Source organism: Petaurus breviceps, unplaced genomic scaffold, assembly GCF_028583685.1.
Source record: "Petaurus breviceps papuanus isolate PSGF00001 unplaced genomic scaffold, PetGlider_PUasm1.0 181, whole genome shotgun sequence".
Taxonomy (NCBI): domain Eukaryota; kingdom Metazoa; phylum Chordata; class Mammalia; order Diprotodontia; family Petauridae; genus Petaurus; species Petaurus breviceps.
This window is the reverse complement of record NW_027185784.1, coordinates 11,826,204-11,851,786: the sequence shown is the minus strand read 5'-3', so window position 1 is coordinate 11,851,786 and position 25,583 is coordinate 11,826,204. Positions and strand designations below refer to the sequence as shown.

The window sequence follows — 25,583 nt, the reverse complement described above, 5'->3', positions numbered from 1 at the left end:
ATTTACAAGAGAGGAAAGTGAATCGAGAGCAGGGTTATGTCCTGGGAAAGTGGGAAGGGGTGCAGTGACTGGAAGTTGCAATAGACTTAGGAAGGGTGAGGTCCTGGGAGGAGTGGAAAGGGTAGAGGTGACTGTCCAGCTACAGAAGTTCCAGAATTGTGGAGATTGATCATTTTAAGGTGATGAAAAGATCAAGGTTGTGACCATTCCTGTGAGTGTGGCTGAGATGATATTACTGGGGTGGTGATTAGTTAAGAAACCTTAAGTAGCCTTTTTCGCTGACATGTGCTCTCGGGATCAGCTGATTGAAGCAAGACATCCTGTCCCTGGTTATCATCAGATAGGGGTGAGGGCGGGGTAGGGTGATACTAGAAAAAGGTAAGCACAATTCAGACAAGCCAATGCATTTGTAATCTTTTAATGTTGATATGGCTTAGGAGCCACAGTTCACCCTCACAGCAATTTAAAATTACATTACAGAATCCCATTTCCTACTCTAGCTGTTTTCTATGCCCTCAAAAGTGGGAGTAGCTACCACCGTAAATCGTGGCTCCTTAGGGGAACGAGTGTCTTTCTACGCCTGTTCTTTAGAACTAAGGAAAACAGCTGTATATGTCGATGAGCAGTCTGCCGAGGTAGCTCTCCCAGCTCCTGTGAGTCTCCCAGCTCCTGTGAGTTGCTCTTGTATTGACGGCTGCCTGGCTGGCAGCACTTTTTTTTTCCTTCCATTGAAAGTGGGGAGAATGGAAAAAACATTCTTTCTATCTGGAAAGCACTGCTTTTTCCTACCAGGTCCCAGAAATCCCCTGTTCCAGGCCTTCCATATCAAGTGTTGGCTGAGTTCTTCCTAATGCAGCTTGATAAAGTTCTGGCAGACCAAAGCTGGGCATCATCTTCTCTACCAGCTCTTGCTGGTAGGGAGAACTCAGGGATCTGCCATCCTAACCTTCTCCCTCTGAGCACAAAGCCCTCTTCAGCAGACAAAGCCTGGACCATGCTGGCTCTAAAAGCGGCCACTGAATCGTTAGCACTGAGGTCAGTTCTTGTATAAAAGCTAATGAGGGATAGGTGATGCAGCCGCTTCACTGATGCATGCCAGCTTGGTGAATGGGCCAGGGCCCTGTGCCAGCAGGAAGGCCCTGTCCAGGAGGCACAGAGGGGGCAGGCGGCAGGCGCTGCTGTAGTTGCCAAATGTGATGTAGCTCCTTAAACTGCTCTACCATCCTGTCCTTGAGGTCTGGATTTGAGATTTGCAGCCGGATGCTGTCAGCTGACCAGGAAAGCTCTCCTGAGAACATCTCTAGTAGAAGCCGAGCTGCCACTGGCACCACCTGGAGGAGAGGGATAAGGAAGGAAATGGGAATACTTCTGAGTGGCTACCATCTCCAACACTCCTGATGATCCTTTCAGCAAAAGTTGAGGCAGGGGGAGAGATCACAGGATTCTCTGCTTGTTGCAAGAGATCTCAAGAGTGGTCTAGTTGTCTTATGTTCTTGCTGAGGAAGCTGAGGCCCTATCAATCAACACGCATTTAGTAAACCCTCATGTGCTAGGCCCTGTACTAAGTACTGGGGATGCAAAGAAAAGGCAAAAACATTTTCTTCAATAGGCTACATTCTAATAAAAGGGAACATACGTAAATTGGAATACAAATCAAGAGAAGATTTAGTACCCTAAGGGGTAACATTAGACAGAAGGCACTGGCAACTGGAGATTGGGAAAGGTCTCCTGGAGGAGGTGATATCTGAGCTATCTTAAAGGTAGCCAGGGATCTATGAGAGGGTGGTGGGGAGAGCATTCTAGATAGGGAAGGTATGGGAGATGGAGTTTCCTGGGATTAGGCCAGTATGCCTGGAGTGTGGCGTGCATAGAGGGAAGTAATGAGGAAGGAATCAGGGTGTGAAGTAATTTAACCTCTTTGTTCAGTCCATACCTGTACAGTAATGAGTTTCTTTTCCTTGGGTTTTCTGTCTGGCCACTCTTCCCCAAAGCAAAAGAAAATCTCAAAGGCTGGTGGAGTCGTGGTTTGGCCCTTTTGAAATAGGATCAGCTCTAGGGTAGAAAATAGAACCAGGAGACCACAGTAAGATCTAGACCTCAGCCTGGCCCCCATCCTTCAACACCCAGAATGGTCAGTGGGGGAGTAGACACTCGTGATGAAAGCCAGAGGTGTTAGGAGCAGATGGGGGTCAAGAGAAACCCTAGAGAAAAGCAAAGCCAGATAGCAGGTGGTGCAGAGCGGGCCTCACCATTGAGGAACTGCTCAAGACTGAAGAGCTTTGTCTTCTTCTCTCGTTGGATGGGCCGTGGTGTAGCCGAGGGTGTGGCACAAGGTCCGCTCCAGAACACTTTGCACTGGCAAAGACGAATGGCATAGAGATCCTGGCCCTGGAGCTGCAGGATGAGTCCTCGGTCTAGAACGTCTAGTAACTGGTGGGTATAAAAGCGCTGCTTCTCACTAGGGATGCCCTCTGGACCAGGAAAACGCACCTGCTCCAAACTCACTGGGCCAAAGAGTTCCACTTGTTCCTGGGTAGCCTCCAGCTGGCTGTAGAAGAGGCGGCAACCCTGGGGGTTGCTGATGGTGAGGGAATACGGTGGCTGGCCTCGGTACTGGAACTTGATCTCCAGGTCGGTCACTGTGGAAAGGGACAACCCAGCCCCTAAGTCCTAGATGAGCTCCCTCTGTGCCTTGATCCCAGCTCCCTCCACAGATAAGATCACTTCAACTGGGTCTTGGGCATGCATCAACTCTACCTCCCCCGCCCCAACACTCCCAACCTCAGTCCCATATCCTTCTTTAATACATGAGTGCTTAGTTCCTTCTGAGGTGGTTTCTATTTAGTAGTCCATAGTTGTTTGCAGGCTATCTCCCCATTAGACTATGAGCTCCCTGAGAACAGGGACCATCTTAAGCTCTGGTACCCACAGTGCCTGGCGCTCAGTAGACATCTCACAAATGCTTACTGACTTGATTTGTTGGAGAGAATGCTTTAGGCCTCTCTTTCCAAGAACCCTGCTCATGCTTTTATCTAAGAGTCACATAATCTCTTAAGGGACGAAACCCTCATTTAGCCTAGCTACTTCTACTTCTAACTTTCCTATTCTTCCCTCAGTTCCAGCTGCTTCTCTCAACCCTCCCCATCCCCAGCTAAGAGGTCCTTACATGGCAACATGTGGGGACTTATAAGCAGATCGGGAAGCAGTTGTTCTGGAGGGGGAGCCAAGTTGGCAGCCAGAGGCCCAGGCCCCAAGTCTGGAAGGACTTCGGGGATCAGTTCCCCAAAAGTAGCAGGGGGGGCAGGTGGAGGGGCCAGCATGGTGGGCTCAGGGGGGGAGGGTCCCAGCCCAAGAGGTGGCTGAAGACTGGTAGATGGCCATTCCTGTTCTTCCTTTTGCAGTGTGTAAGGGACCATGGAGGGGGCAGGTTGTGGTAGTTCTGTAGCCTCCCAAAAAAAAACAAATCGGTCATTAACCCCCTCCCCCCCAAAGAAAACTCCAGACCCCACAGTTACAAGGTTCATAACTCAGGCCTTCCTCCCTCCCCAACCCCCCACCTGATCACAGTACCTCTGGTACCTTAAGGGGTTTTTTTCTTTACACCAAGTCCCCATGCCCCACCTGTGAGTTTCAGAGCTGGTAACATCCTTTGTAGCTAATGGGGAGAGAGAAGGAAAAATAAATCATTGTTACTGTGATAATAGAATATAAATGCTAAGATAACACATGGAACACAAAGTAACTGACCCTGCCTCCAGCCTTAGTTGGGCCTGGACTAGCGATCAGGAGACCAAGGTTTGGATGCTAGATCTGTCAAGTGATCATGGGCAAATCACTCAACCTGACTTGTCTAATGAATATAATTGTATCTGTTCAAACTTTCTCACAAGACTGTTGTGTATATGAAGCCCCCTTGGAAGGAAAAAGACTACAAATCAGAAGCATTGGTAGGAAGAATCCTTGGGAGAAAAGGAGACTTGGAGAGTTTGGCAGAATAGCCTCCAACATGGGGAAAGAAAGCATCCCTCTCTGAAGAAAAACCTTTAATGGCTCTTCAGCATCTATGAAATGAAGTCCAGACCCCTCCTACCATTCCAGGTACTCCACAATCTGGCACCATGCTCCTTTCCTAGCACTCGTGCCTTCGTGGACTCCAGCCACAGATCTCTCCTGGATCTGTTTTCATTCTGGCTTTTCTAATGCCTGTGTAGCTCCCATATTGGAAACACATATTGTGTGCAAAGAATTGCACCAGGTTCTGGAGGTGATAAATTTTATTTATGACATGGTCCCTACCTTTGTGGATCTTGAGAGAGGGGAGGAGGAAGGTTATGGGAAATCCATAGATAATTATACTATACAGGGGCACTTTCTTCTCTCTCTCCACCCCCACCCAACTTCTCCTACTGCACTTCATGTGAGCTTTCAGGGAAAAAGAAAGGGTCATTGTCCCCTGGGGTGGCCTTTCAGAGAAAGGACAAAATGGTGCTTGATTTTTCTTAGTGTCTGCAGTAGATGTACATGCCATACAGTAAGCACTTGATAAATTGATGAACTGTTTGAGGTGGGCGTTTAAAGGATGAATATGAATTTATCCAATGAAAAGGCATTCCAGGTATAGGGAATGGCATAAGCAAAGGCACTGAGGTAAGAAAGTACAATGTGCAGGAGATAGGGATCAGTTCAGTTTGGTTTGGACCACAGGATATACGAAGTGACCCACTGTGAGGAAAAAGGCTGGAAAGCTAAGGTGGCAGCAGAGTAGTGTGGCCTTGATTGCCAAGCAAGCAGTTTAAACTTTATTCATCTGACGGGCAATTAGGATCCCCTGAAGATATGCACAGGGATCTATTTGGGTCGGGATAGGAATGGGTAGGCTATAACAATGGGAAGACCTGTTAGTGGGTTGTTGAAACCTTGGAAGCAGGAGGTGAGGATGAGCACTGGGATGTTAGTATGTAGGGGGACTAAGGCGATCGAGATGGAGATGAGACAGAAATGTGGATCAGCAGGACTTTGTTGTGAGACAGGACAAGGGAAATGGTAACAACATCCTTAAGGTTTTGGACAGGGGAGACACAGGGAACAGTGGGGCCCCTGAAATAGTGACGATAGAAAGGCGAGCTGGCTCATGGGGGAGGTAATAAGACTGGCATGGGCCAAGTTGAGCTTGAGGCACCAGTGGGACATCCAAGTGGAGACTGGGGTCTGTGACTCACAAGACAGGTCAGGGCTGGAGATAAGACTCCTGAGCATTTTAATCTGTACGGATAAAGGGAATGGACTGTGCCCGCCCCCTCATCAGATCTCTCACAGCACTTTGCCAAGGCAGTTCTCACATTCTCCTTTACTTTATGGTTTTCAGTAGTTAGGTGGCAAAGTGGAGAAGAGTGATGAACTTGGAGTCAGGAAGACCTGAGTTCAAGTCCCACCTTAGACACAGATTAGCTGTATGACCCTGGACAAGTCACTTAAGCTCTCTTAGACTCAGTCCTCAAAATGGGGATGATAATAGCACCTCCCTCATAGGGTCATTGTGTGGAACAAACGAGGGAACACATAGAGTGCTTTGCAGACTCTGAAGCAATATAAATGCTAGCAGTTATTACTGTGGACTCGCCTTCTCCTCCTTCCTTGTAGACTGTAAGCACCTTGAAGACAGGGGCTATCTCTTCTATATCCCTCACATCTATCACAGAGACTTGGAAATGCCTCGTGATTAATGTTTGTTGAAGGTAGAATCTTGGGGAAAAGGGTGGGGGGCACCTTCCTAAGAAGTGCTCAGATCTGCAGGGGATGGCGTTTGGAGGCACCCCACTCCCCACCTCAGTGTGGTTCGGTTTCAGAACTCACCTCCGCGTCTTCCTCATCTTCTTCGCCAGGCAGGGACTCTGAAGGAAGGAAAGGAGAGGGGAGGGAAGCTGGGCAGCATGGGTGAGAGTCAGGGTGAACCCAGGGACTCAGAGGTTCCATTGGGATCACAACCAAGGAAGCTGAGATCACAGATGAGATGGACACTGCCTCACACTAAGAGCAGGACAGATGTGGATTCATTTGGTAAATCCTCACAGAAGCCTGCTCCTTCTCTTTCCTCCCCGGGGAGGTTCCTGAATTTGCTACTGCATTCACAAATGCCATGGCCAATCCCAGGCCAAGCAGGGTCACCTTGGCAAGGAGCTGCTTAGGGGTCATTTGCCGGTCTGCGAGACTCATGGAGGAGGGGGATGTTATCAGTGGAGACCCAGCCATTCTAAATTCCAGGAATAATTTGTCCCCTGACTGGTCTCCTGGTCTCCCAGCATCTTCTCCCATGAGCAACCTGTAGGTCCAATCTGAATCAAGAGATCACACCCAGAACCACCTAGAGTTCGAATGGACCCCAAAACCAAAAGTGATTCCTCTTGTACCCACCTGCTGGGTCAAAGGGTCAGTCACAAGTCTAGAGCTGTAACTCCAAGGTCATCCATCCCAAACCATTAATTTTACAGATGGAGAAACTGAGGCTTGGGGAGGTTAAAGGATTTTCCCATGGTCCCATCAAGGCAGGATTTGAACCCCTACTCCGTTGTGCTACTTTTCATCCCCCCACACCATCTACCTGCAGAGAAAGGCAACTGGCTGCAGGGAATCAAGAACCAAGGTTGCTTCCAACCCAGAGAGGCAGATGGTGGTGTATGAGGCCTGAGCTGCCTCAGCTGACCCACCCTCCAGAATCCACCCCCAAGTTTCATGCCTGGGGATCTCACAGGCTGCTTGGGGCAGGGGGACATACCTGCAGGCGTAGGACATGAGGCACAGACCTCGTAGATCTTGTATGGCTGGGGTGGCATGTCTCGAGGCCCATCGTAAAGCAGGCGGAACTCCCGGCTTTTGTTGAGGGCACAACGAAGGTTGGCCTTCCACTTGGCAGGATCTGCTTCATCCACACCTTCCGTGTACTTCCCCGTCTCCTTGGCCCAAGCCTGGAGAGGTGGGGAGAACGGAGGGGAAGAGTCCAGAAGTCACCTTGAGGCTAGTGCACCAGTCTCCCTTCCCCCAAGGGGAAGCCAAGACAGGTCCCACCCTACTCTTAAGTCTCTGAGTGTGTACTCGAAGCTTTGGAGGAGGCAGGGGTGTCAGGAGAGATAGAGCCTGGAAGAAGTCAGGCTGGGCTGGCAGGAACTTTAGGAAGCTTTACCATCTCTCCTCCCCCAATTCTCCCTTACCCCGTCACTACTTTCCCTAGGCAGAAACTGACTCCAAAACCTCTTCTGTCTCTGCTGCAGATTCAGAGTCATGCCTTTTCCTCCCTCTTCTTAACTGCAGTCATGGTTGCCCCTAGCCTCTGCTCAGCCACTAACAGATTAATTGGGCTTAGTTTCTCACCTACAGAAATGGGAAGAACAGGGTCCCTCCTTCCCTGCCACATGGTTGTTGGGGATCAGATGAAAAGCAGTGCAGTAGCACAGAGAGCAGCTGGACTTAGAATGAGAAGGGCCCCGGCTTCAAATCCTCCCTCTGGCACTTCCTGGCTCTATAGCTACGGAGATGTCATCTAACATCTCTGAGCCTCAGAGTCAGTGTCACACAGCTTAGTAAGTGGCAGAGGCAGAATTCAAACCCAGGACTCTCTTCCTTCCAAATCTAACGCTTTCCACTAAGTGTGAGCCATTTTTGTCAAATGGAATCATAGGGGTCATGAGTATGTGGAGTCAGAGAACAGGTATGAGGGACTACTGTCACTAACAGTGTGTCTGTCCCCTTGTGCTCTAAGTGTGGGAGGGAGAACTGGGTGAAAGCCCAAGTCTTCACCCATAACACAGCATAGGAGCCAGTTGCTGGACTGGCAGGAGAGCTGGTGTGCAGGGAATTCATCAGCTGTTCTGCAGGGCAGGGTATCGTATAAGGGTCCAAGGTCTAAATCCCTTGCTGTCAGTCTCCTCCACTGTCTTTCCATGTCCCTTCACACCTTGAAGATGGTGTTGTCATCCTCGTCCTGGGTGGGGCCATGCCTGGTGGCATGGCGCCATGGGATATAAAAGAGCTTGCGCTCCTCGTTGACCCACTGAAGGCCTGGGTACTGGCAGCTGTTCACTTGGGCAACCAGCCAGGGCTTGAGCCGCACCCGTCGAGGCGGAGGTGGCACAGGTAGGGTCATGGCAGACTAGCAGACCTGTGGAAGAAGTCAAGGGGGAAGGATGCTTTATTCTCTCCATATACTAAGGAAAGCCTGTAGTCTGACAAAGAGACCTTACTCAGATCTTCAAAGAAAAGCAATTAAACACAGGTATGTTGGCTCCGAGCCCAGCTGACTCCTGTGATCTTATATCTGCCTGGTCCTGTTTTCAGAGAAAAGCAGAAAAGCAATGATGCCCACTTCTCCAAACATCTGTCTTGGTCTGCTAAATAGAGATGGGGAAGACTACATAACTGGGCCCTGTCCCCAGGCTAAGTGGCCAACAAGCTTAAGGACTGGGTTCCTGATCCTTGTCTGCTTGGGCAGCTTGGACCTCATTTCCTGGGAAAGCTACCTTCCCATCCTGTAGAAGACTAGAGAAGGGAGCTGTGAAGTATTGAACCCTAGTTATCATGTGATAACCCTGAGACTAGAAGCCTTGGCCCTGACCAACACCACCATCATCCTCCTTGGATTTTCCTTCTGTAAGTGACCTTGGAGGTCATCTAGTACAACCCCATCTATTTTACAGTAAAGGCACTGAGGTCCAAAATGGTGAACTGGGGGCAGCAAGGCGTGGAAGTGGGTAGGACACCAGCCAGGAGTCAGGAGGGCCTGAGTTCAAATCTAGCCTTAGATATGTACTAGTTGTGTGACCCTGGGCAAGTCACTTAACCCCAATTGCCTCCAAAATGGTGAACTGACTTGTTAATGGAAGACTCTGAATCACAGTCTTAAATTCTTAAATTAATCTTCATCTTAAATCTCAAAGGGACCTCAGAGATCATCTGTCTACTCCAATCCCCACTGAATGAAGAAACCCCTCTACAGGAGAGCTGACAACCAGTCCTAGGTCTTGTCCTGCATTTTTCTCCTCGCATCGGGAGAAAAGCGAAGTCTTTGGCTGGCTCTGATTGTCAGGGAGTTTTTCATTAGCCTAAATTTGCTTCTTCCTAACTTTTACCCGTTGCTTCTAGTTCTACCCTTTGTGAATAATAATAACATCAGAATAATAATATAACATGACTTTAGATGCAGCCCTCTTTTCCCATCCTTTTTCATAGGGGAAAATATTCACTTGTTGATGTTTACCAAGTTCATTATAATAAAAGGATTTTTAATTTAAAATTTTAAGGAAATAATAGGGTATTTTTACTTTTGAAAAATTATTTTAAAAGAGGGGAAGGAGAGAATTTGGAATTCAAAATGTTAAAAATTGTTTTTACATGTAATTGGGGAAAAGTAAAATATTGAATAAGTAAATTTTTAAAAAATAAAAAGGGAGAATACCCTCTTCGTTGTGACAGCCAATTATTGCACGTAAGCCTTCATGGTCACTTCTAAGTCTTCTCAACTTGAACCTGGCTGGGTCTCCTGACTCCCAATTGGATGTTCTTTCTACTTATACCATACCACCTCTTCTTCAAAGCCAGCTGTTGGGATCTTCCTTCCTACACCTAGGATAGACACTGTCTCCACCCACAACAGAAAGTCTAGTTTGTGATTACTGTGTCAAATTATACTTGATCTACTGCTTTGCAAATATCTGAATTTTCTTATGTGTCTGTATGTGTGTACTCACACACGTGTGGAAAGAGGCATCTAGTGTAGGCTTGTCTGTGTGTCTCTTGAGCAAGATTATAAGCTTCTCTAGAATGGAGACTTTCTGCTGTTTCCTTGGCATCTCTGCCCCATAAGACAACAGGAGTATTAGGCTAATAGTGAGAGCTCAACAGAGGTATATCCAGGAAAAGAGCTGGGGCTTGGGGTTTAGAAGGAGGTCACCCAACATCTCCCCAACCAGAAAGACAAAGGGAAGGAATGCTATAAAGGGGGTGGGACATGTAATCAAAGATGGAAGTCTCACTAAGCAAAAAGGGTCATGGAGGGGTGCCAAGAAGGGAGAACATGAGGAAATATAATTGCTCCACTTATTAAGTGTTTTTGATGGTTACGAAGCACTTTCATATTCATTATTTGATTGGATTCTCAACAACCTAGTGAAGTAGATAGGACAGGTATTTTTATTCCTGTTTTACAAATGAGGAAACGTGCTCAGAGGCTATTTCCCCAAGATCAGAGCAAATAAATGACTGAATAGGAACTCAGCCCAAGTCCAAATCCAGAGCTCTTTCCATTTTTCAAAATATCACAGAATCAAAGACTGACATCCACAATTGATCCAGTGGGTACCTCCTCCACAGACACAGATCACAGCCTCCCTGTGAGTTTCTGTAGCCCCCTCCCCCCCAAATTACATTCTGGCCAACTTTCTGTTGAAGAGCCTCCTTAAGCTTAGCTGGTCCTTGGATAACCAACAGACAGCCCATCACTGGGTCTGGATGGTACTTGCAAGAGCCTGTTGAGTCCAGGCTCACTCCTATGCCATTATGAGGAAGTGGGACTTTGGTGTAGGCCTATAAATATTAGTTCCATTTTATAAATGAGGCATTAAACAATGGTTAAATAACTTGCCTGGATTCACACTGCTAGGAAGTTGTCAGTCAGGATCAAAGGCTAGCTCTCTGGAATTCTTTCAACGATGCCGACAGTCCCCAAGCCCAGTGAACTCAAAGAGGAGACACCGCGACCTTAAATTTTTGAGGCAAACACAGCAGTACTCGCCTGTGTCTCTGTCACCACACAACTTCCTCAATTGACATGGTTCACATTTTCAACAGATCATGCTACATTCCTTTGGATTTAAAATATGTTTAATATGTTTTTATTTACTTGTACTTCGGCTATATAAGTAACTTTTTTAATGTTCTTGTTGCAACTATCATATCTTTGCACAGCTGGAGTCTTGGCAGTTGCTGTGATAAAATTTAATTACTGCAAGAAAATCAGAGTGGAATAGAAAATGGGGGTGATGGTATCCAATATGATTCCAAGGTCTGAGAAGTTGTGCTACACCTAACAGACACACACACACAGCCTATTCATCATAGCTGTGACAACTAGATGGGCTCAATGGAGAGAATGCTGGGCCTGGAGTCAGGAAGATCTGAGTTCAAATCCAGCCCCAGACACTTACTAGCAGTGTGACCTTGGGCAAGTCACTTACCCTCTGTTTGCCACAGTTTCTTCATCTGTAAAATGAGCTGGAGAAGGAAATAGAAAATCACTCCAGTATCTTTGCAAAAAAAAAAATTCAAATGAAGTCATGAAGAGTAGGTAGGACAGGACTGAAAAATGACTAAACAACAATAGTAATAGTAGCAGTAGTAGTAGTAGTAGTAGTAGCAGCAGCAGCAGCAATAGCAGGTAGTGTTCATATATAGCACTTAAAAGGTTTGCAGTTTTCTACACGTATTATCTCATTTGATCCTTACAATAGCCTTGAGAGATAGGGACTATTATTACCCTCTTTTACAGATGAGGCAGGCAAACAGAGCTTAAGTGACTTATCCAGATTCACACAGCTAGTAAGTAGCTGAGTCAGAATTTGAATTCAAGTCTTCCTGACTCCAGGTTCAGCACCCTACTTCACCACCTACCTGCCACAAGTAAGTGGTTATTTAAGTGTGGTTATTTAAGAATGAAATAAAAATACTATTTTTTCTTTCCATTTATATGTATATTTTTTCAAACAGCTACTAAGTTAAAAGGAGACAAATACTTATTAACACAAATACTTATTATTGTTTTGACCTAAATACATAATAAACAGAACTATTAGGTATTCTTTTGGACTGGGGGCATCATAAAAAAAATTAATGAGATGTTAACAGTGCCAAGAACCAAGAAAGTTTGTCAAATTCTGTGATCTGGATCAGGAGTACCTTAGGGGCAAGGAACTTGCCTCATTTATCTCCCACAAAGTTAAATGCCTACTATGTTCTAGGTGTAGGGGATACAAAGAAGTGAGACATGGTCCTTGACAACAATTTAAAATATGATTGTTTATAAAACATTATAAGATACCAAGAAACAATAAAACTAGAAAAAAATAGATGAAAATCTAAAACATCTCATTAGAAAAACAACTGACCTGGAGAACAGATCAGGGAGAGACAACATAAGAACTGTCAGACTGCCTGAAAGTTATGATAAAAAAAAAAAGAATCTGGACACAATATTGCAAGAAATTATTGAGGAAAAAAACCCTGAAGCTCTAGAACAAGAGGGTAAAGTAGAAATAGAAAAAATCTACTGTTTACCAAGTGAAAGAGCTCCCAGAAGGAAAACTTACAGGAATGTCATAGCCAAGTTTCAAAACTCCCAAGTTAAGGAGAAAATATTTCAAACAACCAGGAAAAAAAAATTTAAATACTATGGAAGTACAGTCAGGATTTCACAAAACCTAGCAGCTTCTACTCTAAAAGACCATAGGTCTTAGAACATTATATTTCTAAAAGCAAAAGAGTTGGGGTTGTGTCCAAGAATAACTTACCCAGCAAAGTTGAGTATAATCCTGAATGAAAAAAAAATGGTCATTTGATGAACTGAAAGACTTTCAAGTATTTGAAACAAAAAGACCAGACCTCATTGGAAAATTTGATATAAAAGATCCAGAACGTTATCAGTATTCTTTAAACTCATCATTACTAAAGTGGTTTGAAAGAAAGGTTGAGGCTGAGTTGTGTATAATGGGGTGATTCTAAAAAACAAAACTGGGTAGGAAAAGGTAAAAGGGAACAATTGTATTATAAAAATGGGACGTGAGAGGAAGAACTGATACCAAGGAAGCAAGTGGGAGTAGAGGGCTTATAGTGATGGGGGGATTTTTGGAGGGGTATGTGGATTTTGATTGGTGGGGCGGAGGGAGAAGATAAGGTAACAGGGATAGGGTAAAAAGAGAGGCTGAGAAGAAAAATAGTGAAGATAAGATGAAGGGAAATTCACAAATAGTAATTATAACTTTGAATGTGAATAGGATGCTTATAGCAGCTCTCTTTATGGTGGCAAAGAACTGGAAATTGCAGGAATCCATGTCAGTTGGGGAATGGCTAAAGGGGTTGTGGTGTATGGTTGTGATGGAATACTGCTGCGCTATAAGAAATAATGAGCTCAATGATCTTAGAAAGGTATGGAAAGACTTACATGAAATGATTAAGAGCAAAGTGACCAAGAGAACACTGTATACAGTAACAGCAATATTGCTTTAGGAATGTTTGAGCAACTAAGTCATTTTGACTATTATAAATACACAAATTGAAAATAAAGGGCATATAAAGAGATGGTGTCTGGATTCAGAAAGAACTGATAAGTAGAAGTATGTATAGAAAAATTTTACATATCTCTATCTCTGTCTATCTATCTGTCAATCTATATGTGTCTAATGGTAGCCATCTCTGGGGGAGGGGGGAGAAGATAAAAAGGGGAAAAAAGAAATTCACATGATAACGTTGTTGTATATTTGCAGTGAATAACAAGTTGTAGATTTGCAGTTTCATGTACAATCATCTTTTTTTTATTGTATTGTGTTATGGAAATGCTGTTTTGTTTCCTGAAATGAAAATAAAATACAATTTTTTTTAAAAACTCTGTTTTTACAAAAATAAAGGGAAACAAATAATTGGAGAGATATCTACTCTTCACAGTTGGGTCTGGTCTACAAATGGAAGCTAGTGCATGTATAGAGTAAGCTCCTTGAGGGCAGGGGCTGTCTTTTACCTCTTTTTGTGTTCTCAGAGCTTAACCCAGTGCCTGGCCCCCAGGAGGTGCTTAGTACATGTTTATTGAATGAATGAATGGCATTCATCAGTATATTCAGCTGATACAAAACCCCCCACATGGAGAAGCTGGAGAGGGAGAGGCTTAGAAGTGCATATAGATATTCTGCAACTGGTTGCAGTCTGCTGACCTTGTGGGAAAGGAAAGGAATAAGAATCTACATATCATGTGTACTATATACCAGGTACTGTGCTAAGCACTTAACCCCCCCAACCCCACCCCCCAGGGGCGGCTAGGTGGCACAGTGAATAGAGTACTGGCTCTGGAGTCAGGAGGACTTGAGTTCAAATCCTACCTCAGACACTTAACACTTACTAGCTGTGTGACCTTGGGCAAGTCACTTAACCCCAAATGCCCTGCCTTTCCCCCTCCAAAAAAACAAAAAAACCCAAAACAAATATTATGTCATTTGATTCTCAAACAACCCTGGGAGGCAGAGTATAGAGCACCCGGCCTGGTATCAGGAAGGCCTGAATTCAAATCTGCCCTCAGACACTTATTAGCCGGTGATTCTGGGCAAGTCACTTAAACTTCATGGAGTTGTGAGGATCAACTTAGATAATGATTCAAAAGCAGTCAGCACAGTGCTGGGCACACAGTATGCACTATGTAAATGTTAGTTATCATTATTATTTGGTGTAATATTGCCAAGGAGATACCTTTTTAAAACTAAAAAAATTTAAGAAAAATTAATTCAGAAGAACTAAAGGACTAGAATCACAAAAGAAATCATTAGGAAAAATAAAAATGAAAGGGGCATAAGATTATCAGACTTCAAACCATATTATGAAGCAGGAGATGTCCAAATTATTAGATATTGGTTAAGCAGAAAAGTAGATCAGTGGAACAAATTTGCTAAGCAAAAAAATGTGTTCTTGTTCAGCTGTCAGGCTCTTTGTGACCCCATTTGGGGTTTTCTAAGCAGAGATACTGGAGTGGTTTGCCATTTCCTTCTCCAGCTCATTTTACAGATGAGGAAACTGAGGCCAACAGAGGTAAGTGACTTCCCCAGGGTCACACAGCTAATAAGTGTCTGAGGCTGGATCTGAACTCACAAAGAGGAGGGTTCTGACTCCAGGCCCAGCATTGTACCACTAGTAGTCTAGTGTTTGATAAATCCCCAAACATCAATTACTGGAGCTGAGACTCCCTTTTGGAAATGAACTGTTTATTGCATGGCTTCACATGTATAATTGATATATTGCTTTCCTTCTCAATGGATGGAGGAGGGGTAAGAAGGAGGGAGAAAAATTGGAACTCAAAAATTTAAATGAATGTTAAGAAATTTTTTAAAAATTTAAAAAGAAAACTTGAGAAAGCTGGAAAGCAGTTTGGTAGAAATTAGACTTAGGTTAACAGCTCATATTATTAACTATAATAAACTAAAAATGGATGTACAAACTGAAAATAAAAGATCACATCACAAAAAAAATTAAAAGAAAACAAGATCAAGCATTTTCCACCACTATAGCTGGGGGAAAATGCTTAGACAAAACAAGGGTTAGATGAAACTGGAAAAGATCATAGAATCACAGATGGAAAGTAGTTCAAAGGCTGCCTGATCGAATCTCATATCACTTCATACATATGGAAACTGAAACCCAGAGAAATTAAGTGACTGACTTTTACAAGGTCATGTAGAGAATAAGAGAACCAGGATTTGACTTTATGGATTTCAAATCCAGCATTCAAACAGACAATTATGACAACATAAAATTTAAAAACCTCAGGGGCAGCACACAGTAGATAGAGCACCAGCCCTAGAATCTGAAGGACCTGAGTTCAAATTCAGACCTCAGAAATTGTGTGACCTTGGACAAGTCACTTAACCCTGATTGCCTCAAAAAACCAAAACTTTTTCATGAATAATACCAGCAAAGACAAAATTGAAAGAAAAATGGCAGAGTGGAAAAATATTCACTTCAAGTATTCCTGTTAAAAATCTTATATCCAAAATATGCAAAGAATACATAATAGTTTTCAAAGCAAGACTTGGAAACAATAAGCTACCACATGAAAATATGTCCCAAATTAAAACAATTCTGAGATTTCACTTCCAGACATGAGTGATAGAATGAGCAGAGGAATGGGAGGTGGGAAAGGGAAGTATGAGATTGAGTAACAGTGAGTGGTCCAGTTTGGCTGGAGAACAGAGCTAGGAAACCAAGTGCAATGACTAGCAGAATGAATCATTTACTGTGCAATGCTCCTCAACCCCTGCCCCCCACCCAAATTTTTATGGGCAGTCTTATGAAGGACTAATAGTCCTTAAAGGGAAGCCTGAGGGGTGCCTGTTAAAAGGGGAGGGGCAGCTTTGGTGGTTATGATGAAAATAATAGTATTTATACAACCCAGAGGCAGCATGGTCCAGTGGATAGATATGGCCTAGAAATGAGGAAGACCTTGGTCTTCTGGCCTCTGACAAATAACTGGTTGTGATCCCAGAGCCTCAGGACACACTAAGGTATGCGCTTCACCAGCATCCTTCTCTACCCATGGAGACAGATGGGGGGCCCATCAAGCCCCCAGAACTCCTGGCTCCCCTCCCTTCCCCACTACAGTGGGATTCAGGTGAACCCTATTTCCCTTGAAGAGAAGGCCCTTCCAAGACCTCACCATTGTAGGCTGCAGAAGAGTTCCAGATCTGTACTGGTGAAGGGAGTTTCCTCACCAGGAGTTCCATACCCCAATGTGATCACAGGTCTGGATTCCTGCAAAAATATACCCTATAGAGCACCTCAAGCCTCTTCACATACATGGCCTCATTTCATCCTCACAAGAACACAGGGAGGAAGTGTCAAGCATAATCTCCATTTCACAGACAAGAACACTGAACCTCAAGAAAAGATTTAAAGATTTAAGATCTTTAAAAAGATTTACCCAAGGTCCATATAGCTTCTCACATGACAGGTGCTTATCAAATGTTTGCTGAATGAATGAACAAACCACGAATGAATGAAGAATAAAATAATCCCGTACCTATCAAAGTTAAGTGATGGTAGGCGCTCATACAAACTCCTAATTAGCACAGCTGGGCCTGGAAGCCAGGTCTGCCTCCTTCCTGGTCTAATGTTAGTTCTACTCCGTAGAGAGATTGGTGGGGGGACTCTGCCAGCAGAATGGGTAGAAATGGGCATAGGCATTTTCTGTACCTCCTTCTGTCTGCTCTCCTCCTCAGGTCACAGACCAGGGACCCTACCCTCACTTAAGCCTTATAGCTCACCAGTTCTCTGCAGACCCTGATAGTGTATCATCTCTTGGCACAGAACTCAGGTGCCAGTTCTGAGGACGGAGAGGGCTGGGAGGGGGGAGGTTCCCAACCTCTGCCTCCCATGTTCCCATCCCCTCCCCAAGGCCCATCGCTCACTTCCCGTTTTTTTACCCTCCCCCACCCGACCCAGGGGGAAACGAAAGTAGCAGAGCCTGGCCAGTGCCTGGGTGCCTCTGAACCCTGACTCATTGTGGGGAGCAGGAACTGCTGATGGGCAGGAGGAGGGGTTCATCCCTGGGTTCAAGAAAAAAGTCTTACCCATGGCACTAGACAGAATTGTAAATGCCTGCTCTTAGGCATCCCCTTGGACTGTGAACTCCTTGAGAGCGGACACCATCTTCTGCCTTTCTTTACAAACCTGGCGCTTCACATAGTAGGCCACTTAATAAATGCTGGCTGACAGATTGAGAAGGCTTGCATGAGTCATTTACACCTTAGTATAAATTTAGATCAATCTGTTGCCTCCTCATACTGTAAACTCTCTAAATGTAGATTTTTAGGGCAGCTGAGGGAGGTGGGGTAGCACTCTGGGCCTGTCAGGAAGGCTCAGTTTCCTGTGTTCAAATCTGGCCTCAGACACTTAACTAGCTGTGTGACCCTGGGCAACTCATTTAACCCTGTTTGCCTGTTTCCTCATGTGTAAAATGAGCTGGACAAGGAAATGGCAAACCACTCTAATATCTTTGCCAAGAAAATCCCAAATGGGGTCACAACACAACTGAACAACAACAAAAATGTAGGTTTTAAAAGGTTTTGTCATCAATGGGAGTTTTGGCATCTGCTGGTAGGCAGTGATATTTTGGTTGGGAGAGGGTCTTTTCTACTTACTCAGGATAAGAAAAGAGGTAGTTAATATACGGGAAGTGACCCAGGACAGGACAAATGAATAGAGATGGTGTGATTCTCTTCACTGTATCTCCCCATTCTTCTCAACACCACCCCCTGAGCTAGGGGACAGGAGTAGGTGTTAGTGGAAAGTCCTAGGTCTTAGCTTGGGGAAAGGGGGAGTAGGAAAAAGTGAGTCATGATCTATGTAACTTCTCCCTAAACGAGAAGCAGAGTGAGAAGGAGGAATACCCTTAGTGCTTAAAGAGCTGAGCAATAGCACCCAACCTGGGGTCCTTAACCTGGGGGATGAGAACTTATTGTGTGTGTGTGTGAGAGAGACACACACAAACACAAATAGACATCTACAGATATATATATATGCATACATATATACATAATTTTTTAGAACTGTATTTCAGCATCATTTGTTTCCTTTGCAATTCTATTTTATGCATTTAAAAACTGAAAAGGGATTCCTAGGCTTCAGCAGATCACAAAAGGAATCCATGACAGAAAGAAAGGGTGTGAACCTCTGATTTTTTTTTTTTTATCTAATTGAGTAACTTCATTTTACAGAGGAGGAAAGGACATCTCAGGGAGGGGAAGTCGTTTGCCCAAAGTCACACAGCTGAGAAGAGTCGGGATTCAAAGCTGGGTCCTCTGCCTGCCAAGTCAGTACCAAGGTTTGTCCTGAAATCTTTGCCTCAGACAGAACTTGGAAAGGGAATGGAAGGAGAGCAGTAGCTCTCATTTTCCCCAAAGAGGAAGATATTGGAGAACAGGGTCATGGGAAAGATTGCCTCTGCCCTCTACCCCCAGGTAGGAAGTACTTCAGTGAGTAACCACCTTCCACCCCCAGGGCAGAGAGTTCAAGTCTATACTTGCTGTAGCCTCGGCCTGGCCCTTAGTCCCCAAAACATAAACCTTGGCCTTACAGCCAGTCCCCAGGAAGTGTTTTCCTTTAAAGTGAGGAGTCTTCCCTCCCATAGGGAGTGGCAGCCTGAGGGCCAGTAGTCCTGGGTTCCCATTCTGCCTCCTCCCCCACCCCTTGCCCTGCTACCTGATGGCGCCCATCCTTCTCTGGACTCTCAGCTTTATTTCCTCTCTTCAGGGTCTTTTCCCCCACAAGTCGGGGGCCAATGCAGTCCCAGGGGCTCCTCTAGGAAATGGAGGGGCACCTTGCCCTACCCACGCTCCCTCCAGTTTCCCTTCCTCTTTTCTGAGTAGACAGGGTTTTGGTTCTTTTTGTTGCTGTTTTAATCAGAATAGAGAAACTGGCGGTCAAAGTCAGTGAAATGCCTCCTCCCTGGGTGAGGATCCCGCCAAGAGCTTGCACAGGTCTCTTTTCTTCCTTTAAAGAGGCTGACATGGTGCTAACGATGCCAAGGTCAGGAGTTGAATCCCCACATAAAGGTCTAACAAAGCAATAGTCTCTTGTCTGAGCCTCGAAAATTGCCTTTTATTTAGTATAGATTTATATATAAGCATTATATTACATTTATTAAACAATATTTAGGAAGCCCCTACTGTGTGTCAGGTGTTCTGCTAAGGGCTAAGGATTTAGAAAGGCAAAAGACCAGGCACTCACAATCACAAGATACAAATACTGGTCAAGAAGCCAAGGACTGGATAAACAGGAAGCAATCAGTGATAGGAGTACGAGAATTAAGAGGGGTCAAGAAAGGCCTTTACAGACATGTTCTTCTGCTCACCAAAGCCGGGCAGGGTGGCTCAGCAGAGCCCCTCCTCAGCTCCATAGCACACAGTGCTAGCCCAGTGCTAGGCCAGATACAAGAAAGGGGCCAGGTTCCCCAGCTTTCTCTATCAGCCAGGATTCCCGAGGAGAACCCGGAGTCCCAAGGGTTCCAGGGAAGATTCTTTGGGAATGGTGCTCAGAGAGACCAAAGCGCCCGGGGGTCAGTCAATGGTCCTGGGACGCAGGATGCTTTACAGACCCCACCTCAGCCTAGGCCACCTGCCCCAATTCCAGTCTTCCCTCACAGATTCCCTCACAGAACAAGCCCTAGGGTCTACCTCCTTCCCAGTCTCTAGCCAGGTAGCATCTACCTCCCCACTCCGGGGGGATGGAGTAAGGGTTTCCAGATCGGGGATGAAACAATTCTTCTGTACTTAAAGAGGCCCCTAGGGGGGAGCCCAAGGTAACTGGACCCTCTTTTTTCCACAGAAGGGAATCGAAGGCAAGCAAAGGAACCCAGGCAGCCAAGCAGGGATTCTCTACCTCTGCCTACAAGTGCCGAGGAAAGTCATTGCCAGGAGACCTGCAAGTCCCTTACACCACATTTCCTCACCTATAAAATGGGGATAAATATATCTGCACTTACCTACCTCAGTGGGTTTTAGGAGGAAAAAGCGCTATGTAAACATTATTATTATTCTTACTACACGCCCTTGGGTGGGGAGTTTCAAAGACAGAATCTTTCTCTAAAGAAAAGAACTGTGTGGGAGAGCCTCCCTAGATCCACACCCTAAGGGGCAGCAGGAACCACCCTAAGGGGCCACAGGAACCGTGGGGGAGAAGTGAGGGCCCAGACTCGGTCATCCTCAGAGCCCCAGGGGCACAGTCTTGGACAGGCAAGCAGGGTGTGGGCACTGGGCAACTCTACCTCACTGAAACTTCCCTCTGAGAGCCTCCACCCTGGGCTCCGGTTCTCTCCTGCCCTGTTTCCCCAACTGTGCCAGGAGAGGGAGGGGACCCAGATCAGCCTCTTCTATCTGACACGACCCCTCCCACCCCTTCTCCTTCAAAGGCACATAGAACTTACCGGGTCCTGCTCTGGTTGACCCTTGCCAGACTCTAGGGCACCAAGACACCCTTGCCTGCTGCAGTCCTGGTCAATCAGGTGTAGCTTCTGACTCAAGGGCCCTATCTCCTGCGGTTGCCACCCCTACAGCCGAGGCTAGAATAGGCTTTTTCTGGGCCCTTCTGCTTTGTTGCCCAAAGAGTGGTGTAAGAGCTGTCTCCCCTGCAGGCTCCTCCCTCCTTAGCCAGCCCCCACCTGATTCCTAGGGACTCTCTAAAGCTCCACTGAAAGTCTGCTCAGCTGGGGTCTGCTTCTCAGTAACCTGTAGTTATCAGGATGCTCTGTGCCGTTCCCCCCCCCCATATTGCTCTAACTTCTTCCTATGCAGAATTCCAAGAAAGAGACCCAGGTTCCTGCCTGGCTCTCAGTTCACTTAGAAATAAGGAAACATCCCTCACTAGTCTTGATTTCTCTTTGGATTAAAAATTCCGGGTCCCCTACCCTTGTCGTAGGTTTGAAGTGGGGAGGGATTCGGAGAGGAATACCTGGAAGGAAATGGCCAAGAGGCTGAATGCAAAGCTTTCTGAGTTCATTTGATTTGTACTCTAGGGTCCAGGGATATAGAAATCTATTCCAGGTCTATCTTCCTTTGACAGAGCTCCCCTCCACAGCCCAGAGCTAGAAGGGATCTCAGAGGCCATCCAGCCCAACCACCTTAATTTACAGAGGAAGAAACTAAGGCGTTGGAGTGACCCAAATTATTAGAAGCCCTTTTGCTCCTCCCCTTCCACCCTATATCCCAACCCCACTTTCCTATCTTTTTCCGATGCATTTGCATTGATGGAAAGCTTGTCAGCACCTAGCACAAAGGAAGAGCTAAATAAAGCTTGATTGGTTGATCATGTAGGAAAGAAAAGGGGGCATTTATGATTTTCCTAGCTATGTGCTCTCTGCCCCTCCACTTCCTTGGAAAAGACTCCCAATACTCCACAGGGAAAACGGAGCCTGGAGGGTTTTTGCCTTTCTTTGAATCTTCAATGCTTAGCAGAGAGTAGGAGCTTAATCAATCCTTGTTGACTGTTTTGGGAGCTTAGGGACCAGGTAGTGGCATCCGGGGGCTATAAAAAGCTGACAATGATTATAGGTGACTGCTCCCAGGGAAATGAGAATGGGAGGTTAGAGCAGAGAGGGAGAGAGAAAAGGCTTTAAGACTCAGTACAATTGGCAGGCATCAACAGAGACAGCAGAAGTCCAGAGACACATGAGTACTACTCTTGCCACCTCCCATAGCTCCTCAAGAAAGCCCTCAGGGGCAGGCAGGCAGATCGACAGAAAGGCAGTGAGGGCCAGGACCTCCAGGTGGAGGTTTTGTAAACCCTAACCACCCCATGTTACTCCCTATGTTGGTCCCTTGGACAGAGACAATGCTGTCTCTCCTCTCCCTTACCAAGCTTAGATATTCCTTCCATAGATCCCAGATTTCCAGAATTCCAGGGGTAAGCAAGGTTTCTCAAAAGACAGGATGGAGCTGAGGAGCAAGGAGAGAGAGCCAAAACACAGGCCAGCTGGGAGGAGACCACTTTCAATGGCTCTGATTTCCCGGGCTCCAAGGCTTGTTTCTAGGTGAGCTCTAGGGATGTTCCCAGCTCTACATGGTTCCCCAGGATCCCCACTGGCTCCTTTCTCCTTTTCACAAGGGAAAGGACCTGAGAAATACTCTGGTAGGGTGAGAGGCATGGCCTCCCACACCCTTTTAATCCCCTTTCCCCACTCCCCTTAGTGTTTTCTCAGTGCTGCCTCTTTGGGTTTCCTTTCCTGTCCATGATCACCAAATATATATTTGTGGAAGGGGAACTGGTGGCCAAAGTATGAGATCCTTCCTCCCTAGGACATCTGGGCAAAGTGGAAACAGGCCTCTCTTATGGAAGCAGGTGGGTATACTGGGTCTAGAGTCAGTCAGAGGGCCTCAGTTCAAGTCCCTACTCTGAGTCTCCTCGGGCAATTTTTTAGGAGGAGGCAAATGGGGTTCAGTGACTTGAACAGGGTCACACAGCTAGTAAGTATCTGAGGCCAGATTTGACTTCAGGGCCCAAGCTCAATCCACTGGGCCAAGTAGCTGTCCTACTTGGTAAATTTTTTTTTAACCTCCTGGAGTTTCAGTTTCCTCATCTGCAAAATAAAGGGATTGGACTAGACCGTTTCTGAGTGCTCTAACAACTCTAGGTCTTGGATGCTAATTAGACCAAGTCCTGGGCTGCAGGGTCTAATGGGAGTTAAATTGGAAATCAGAGGAACTGGTTGCCACTCAATAGCTATGTGACCTTGGCAAGTCACTTAACCTTTCTAGGCCTCAGTTTCCCTCTCCTGTAAAGTGAGATGAGTTCGGATTTTGATCCATGCTGACTTCCTCTCTTCCTCCCTCCCCACCATGCTATGGGTTAGGTCCTAAATACTGAGTTTGGATTTGGGGTAAGGGGGCTTCAGAAGACAATTTCAATTCAACAAACATTAAATGCCTGTTATGCACAAGGCTTTGTCCTAATCTCTGAGCATACAAAAGCAAAAAAAGTATCAAATTCTTAGGGCAGCTAGTGAGTTTATAATCCAGAAAACATCTTCTTGAGTTCAAATCCAGCCCCAAACATTTATTAGCTGTGTATACGCCACTTAGCCTTGTTTGCCTCAGTTTCCTCATCTGTAAAGTGAGGTGGAGAAGGAAATGGCAAATCGCTACAGTGTCTCTGCCAAGAAAACTCCAAATGGGATCACAAAGAGTTGGACATGACGCAACAACAAAAATGAAATCCTTTCCCTCAAGGAGCTTATATTTTATAAGGGCAGAAGAGAGGTAAGTAAGTACAAGGCAATCTCACTAATAACTTTGGGGGTTAGAGTATCTCACATGTTTTTCAAAATAATAACTTAATAGATGAATACAGCAATTTCCAAAAAATTTAAAATTAGGCAGCTAAGTGCAGCAGTTTATACAGTGTAGGGCTTTGAGTCAAGACGATGGAATTTAAATTCTGCCTCAGATACTAGTTCTGTTCCCCTGCCTCAGTTTCCTTATCTGTAAGACTGGAGATAGTAATACCACCTACCTCCCAGAGTTATTGCCAGACTCAAGCATTTTGCAAAAGCCTTAAAGAGCTAGCTGTATAAGTGCCAGAAAGGAGGAAATAGATTTAAAACACTAAATGAGTAATGCAGAGGTCCTCGGTGAGCGAGAGCTGGCTGAAATTTTGAAGACCAAAAGAGATGATAATTGTAAAAGGCTCAGAACAGTGCCTGGCGTACAGTAAGCGCTACATAAATGTGAACTATTATTATTAATATGAGGAACTTTGAAGAGGAGGAATCAAAACGTCATCAAAGAAATGTGTAACAGGGCAGAGAATGGCCTTGTGGGCAAGAAATGACAGGTGGACCGCCCGAGTGGCGGCCGGCATCCTGTGATGTCCGGAAGGGTCGGGAAGGCCTCGGGCGCTCAGTGTGGACACCACGCCCCTCTTCCCCTCCCAACCTGCAGAACTCAAGGGAAGGCAGGTGGGACAGGGATCTGCACCCTACAGGGAGATCGCAGCGCTCTTAGAGTAGTGGGGTGAGCGATCTCTGTCGGACAGAGTAAGGCTCAGCGTTTGAGTCGCGGAAGGAAGAGGATAATTTTAAGAGGAACTGAAGCTCTTTATCCGAACGGAGAAATCAGTCCTTACAACGCTGTATGAATGTTAGCTATCATTATTAGAGCCTTTTAAGTCCTCCCCACCCCCAAGATAAAAAAGCTTCCAATTGAGAGTCCAGCTAGGAAGCCGTCTTTTCCTCCTTTAGTGCCCAACGGGGCAGACCGGTTAGTGAAAGCAGTAGGGGTGGGGGCCCGAGTGGCGGGGCGAGGAGCCCAGCCCCGGAGCCCCCCCCCCGGCCGCAGGTCAGCAAGGCCCCGCCCCGCTCGGGCCGGGGGCCAAGAGCCCGGGAGCACTGCGGGGGGCGGGGTTACCGGGGCTGGTCTCCGGACACCTGCAGCAGGGGCTTGGCTTGGGAGGCCGGGGACTGCTCCGGTGGAAGCGGGGCGCGGGGCTCCCCGGGGCGTTTACGGAGCCGGCCTCAGCTCGGCCCTCAGAGCACGCCCCGCGTCCGTCCCGGCACTTACCTGGGCAGGTGAGCGGCGGACGCGCGCGCGCCGCCGACCCCGGGCCCGGAGTCTCCGCGCTCCTGGACCTCCGCCGGCCTTCGCTTCCCCGGGAGCTGCCTCCTCCGCCTTCCTCCCCCGCCCGCCGGCCGGCCGGCCAGCCCTCCCGCCACTTCCGCGTGGATCCGCCCCCGCCCCGGCCTCCGCCTTCCCCTTGGGGCGCCCACGGGGCAGCCGAGCCCACTGCCCGGGGAGGGGGGAGCGGCCGGAGCCCGACCCCCCGGGATGCGTGCCTGCTCGGCTCGCGAGCCCCGGCCCCTGCGCACGGAGTGCCCAGGCTTGGCAGCTTCCACTGGACTCGAGGCCGAGTTCGGCTCCTTCCTGGCCAGGTGTGCGACCGGCAGCAGGCCACTCAACGTCTCTGGGCCTCAGTTTCCTTATCCTTAAAGTGGGGTTGGATTCGATGACCTCTAAAGGCCCTTTCACCTCGAAGCCTTGTGATCGGACATTTCCGGGGGAGCCCACCTTTAGGAGGCTGGGGCACCGAGGGAAGTGGCTATCGGCATTAGAGCCAGTCAGACCTCAGGACCCGTCCTCACCTGCCTCCTCCCAGCCCTCCCCAATCCAGTGCCTTCGAACACGCTTTTACTGAACTCTGCGTATGTGCAAGGCGCTGTGCTGGGGTGACCGTCTCAGATTAATAATAATAAAAATAAGCCACCGTTAATATAGCACCCACCACGGGCCAAGTGTTGTGCTAAT

The 25,583-nt window shown here is 46.6% G+C and overlaps 1 protein-coding gene and 1 long non-coding RNA gene across 7 annotated transcripts in view; one reads left to right on the top strand and one right to left on the bottom strand.

Annotated features, from left to right (window-relative positions):
• Positions 1-402: 402 nt before the first annotated feature.
• On the bottom strand, positions 403-24,968 carry IRF5 (interferon regulatory factor 5). 6 transcript variants are annotated; one of them, XM_069087185.1, is made up of 10 exons: positions 24,843-24,968; positions 11,223-11,259; positions 7,949-8,152; positions 6,773-6,962; positions 5,854-5,891; positions 3,622-3,655; positions 3,167-3,439; positions 2,250-2,639; positions 1,934-2,052; positions 403-1,331 (listed from the first exon to the last, which is right to left on the bottom strand). In XM_069087185.1, the coding sequence occupies exons 3-10, from the start codon at positions 8,135-8,137 to the stop codon at positions 1,083-1,085; spliced, it is 1,482 nt and encodes a 493-aa protein (XP_068943286.1). In that variant the 5' UTR covers positions 8,138-8,152; positions 11,223-11,259; positions 24,843-24,968; the 3' UTR covers positions 403-1,082. The 6 variants fall into 6 exon arrangements, with proteins under 6 accessions (XP_068943286.1, XP_068943285.1, XP_068943289.1 ...); XM_069087184.1 differs by lacking the exon at positions 11,223-11,259; XM_069087188.1 differs by lacking the exons at positions 11,223-11,259; positions 24,843-24,968 and adding an exon at positions 20,717-21,039.
• LOC138160584 (uncharacterized) overlaps positions 18,511-25,583 on the top strand; it is a 29,742-nt gene continuing 22,669 nt past the window's right edge. The window contains exon 1 of the long non-coding RNA XR_011168171.1: positions 18,511-18,616. This is a non-coding gene — a long non-coding RNA (uncharacterized lncRNA). The remainder of the gene's footprint in view (positions 18,617-25,583) is intronic.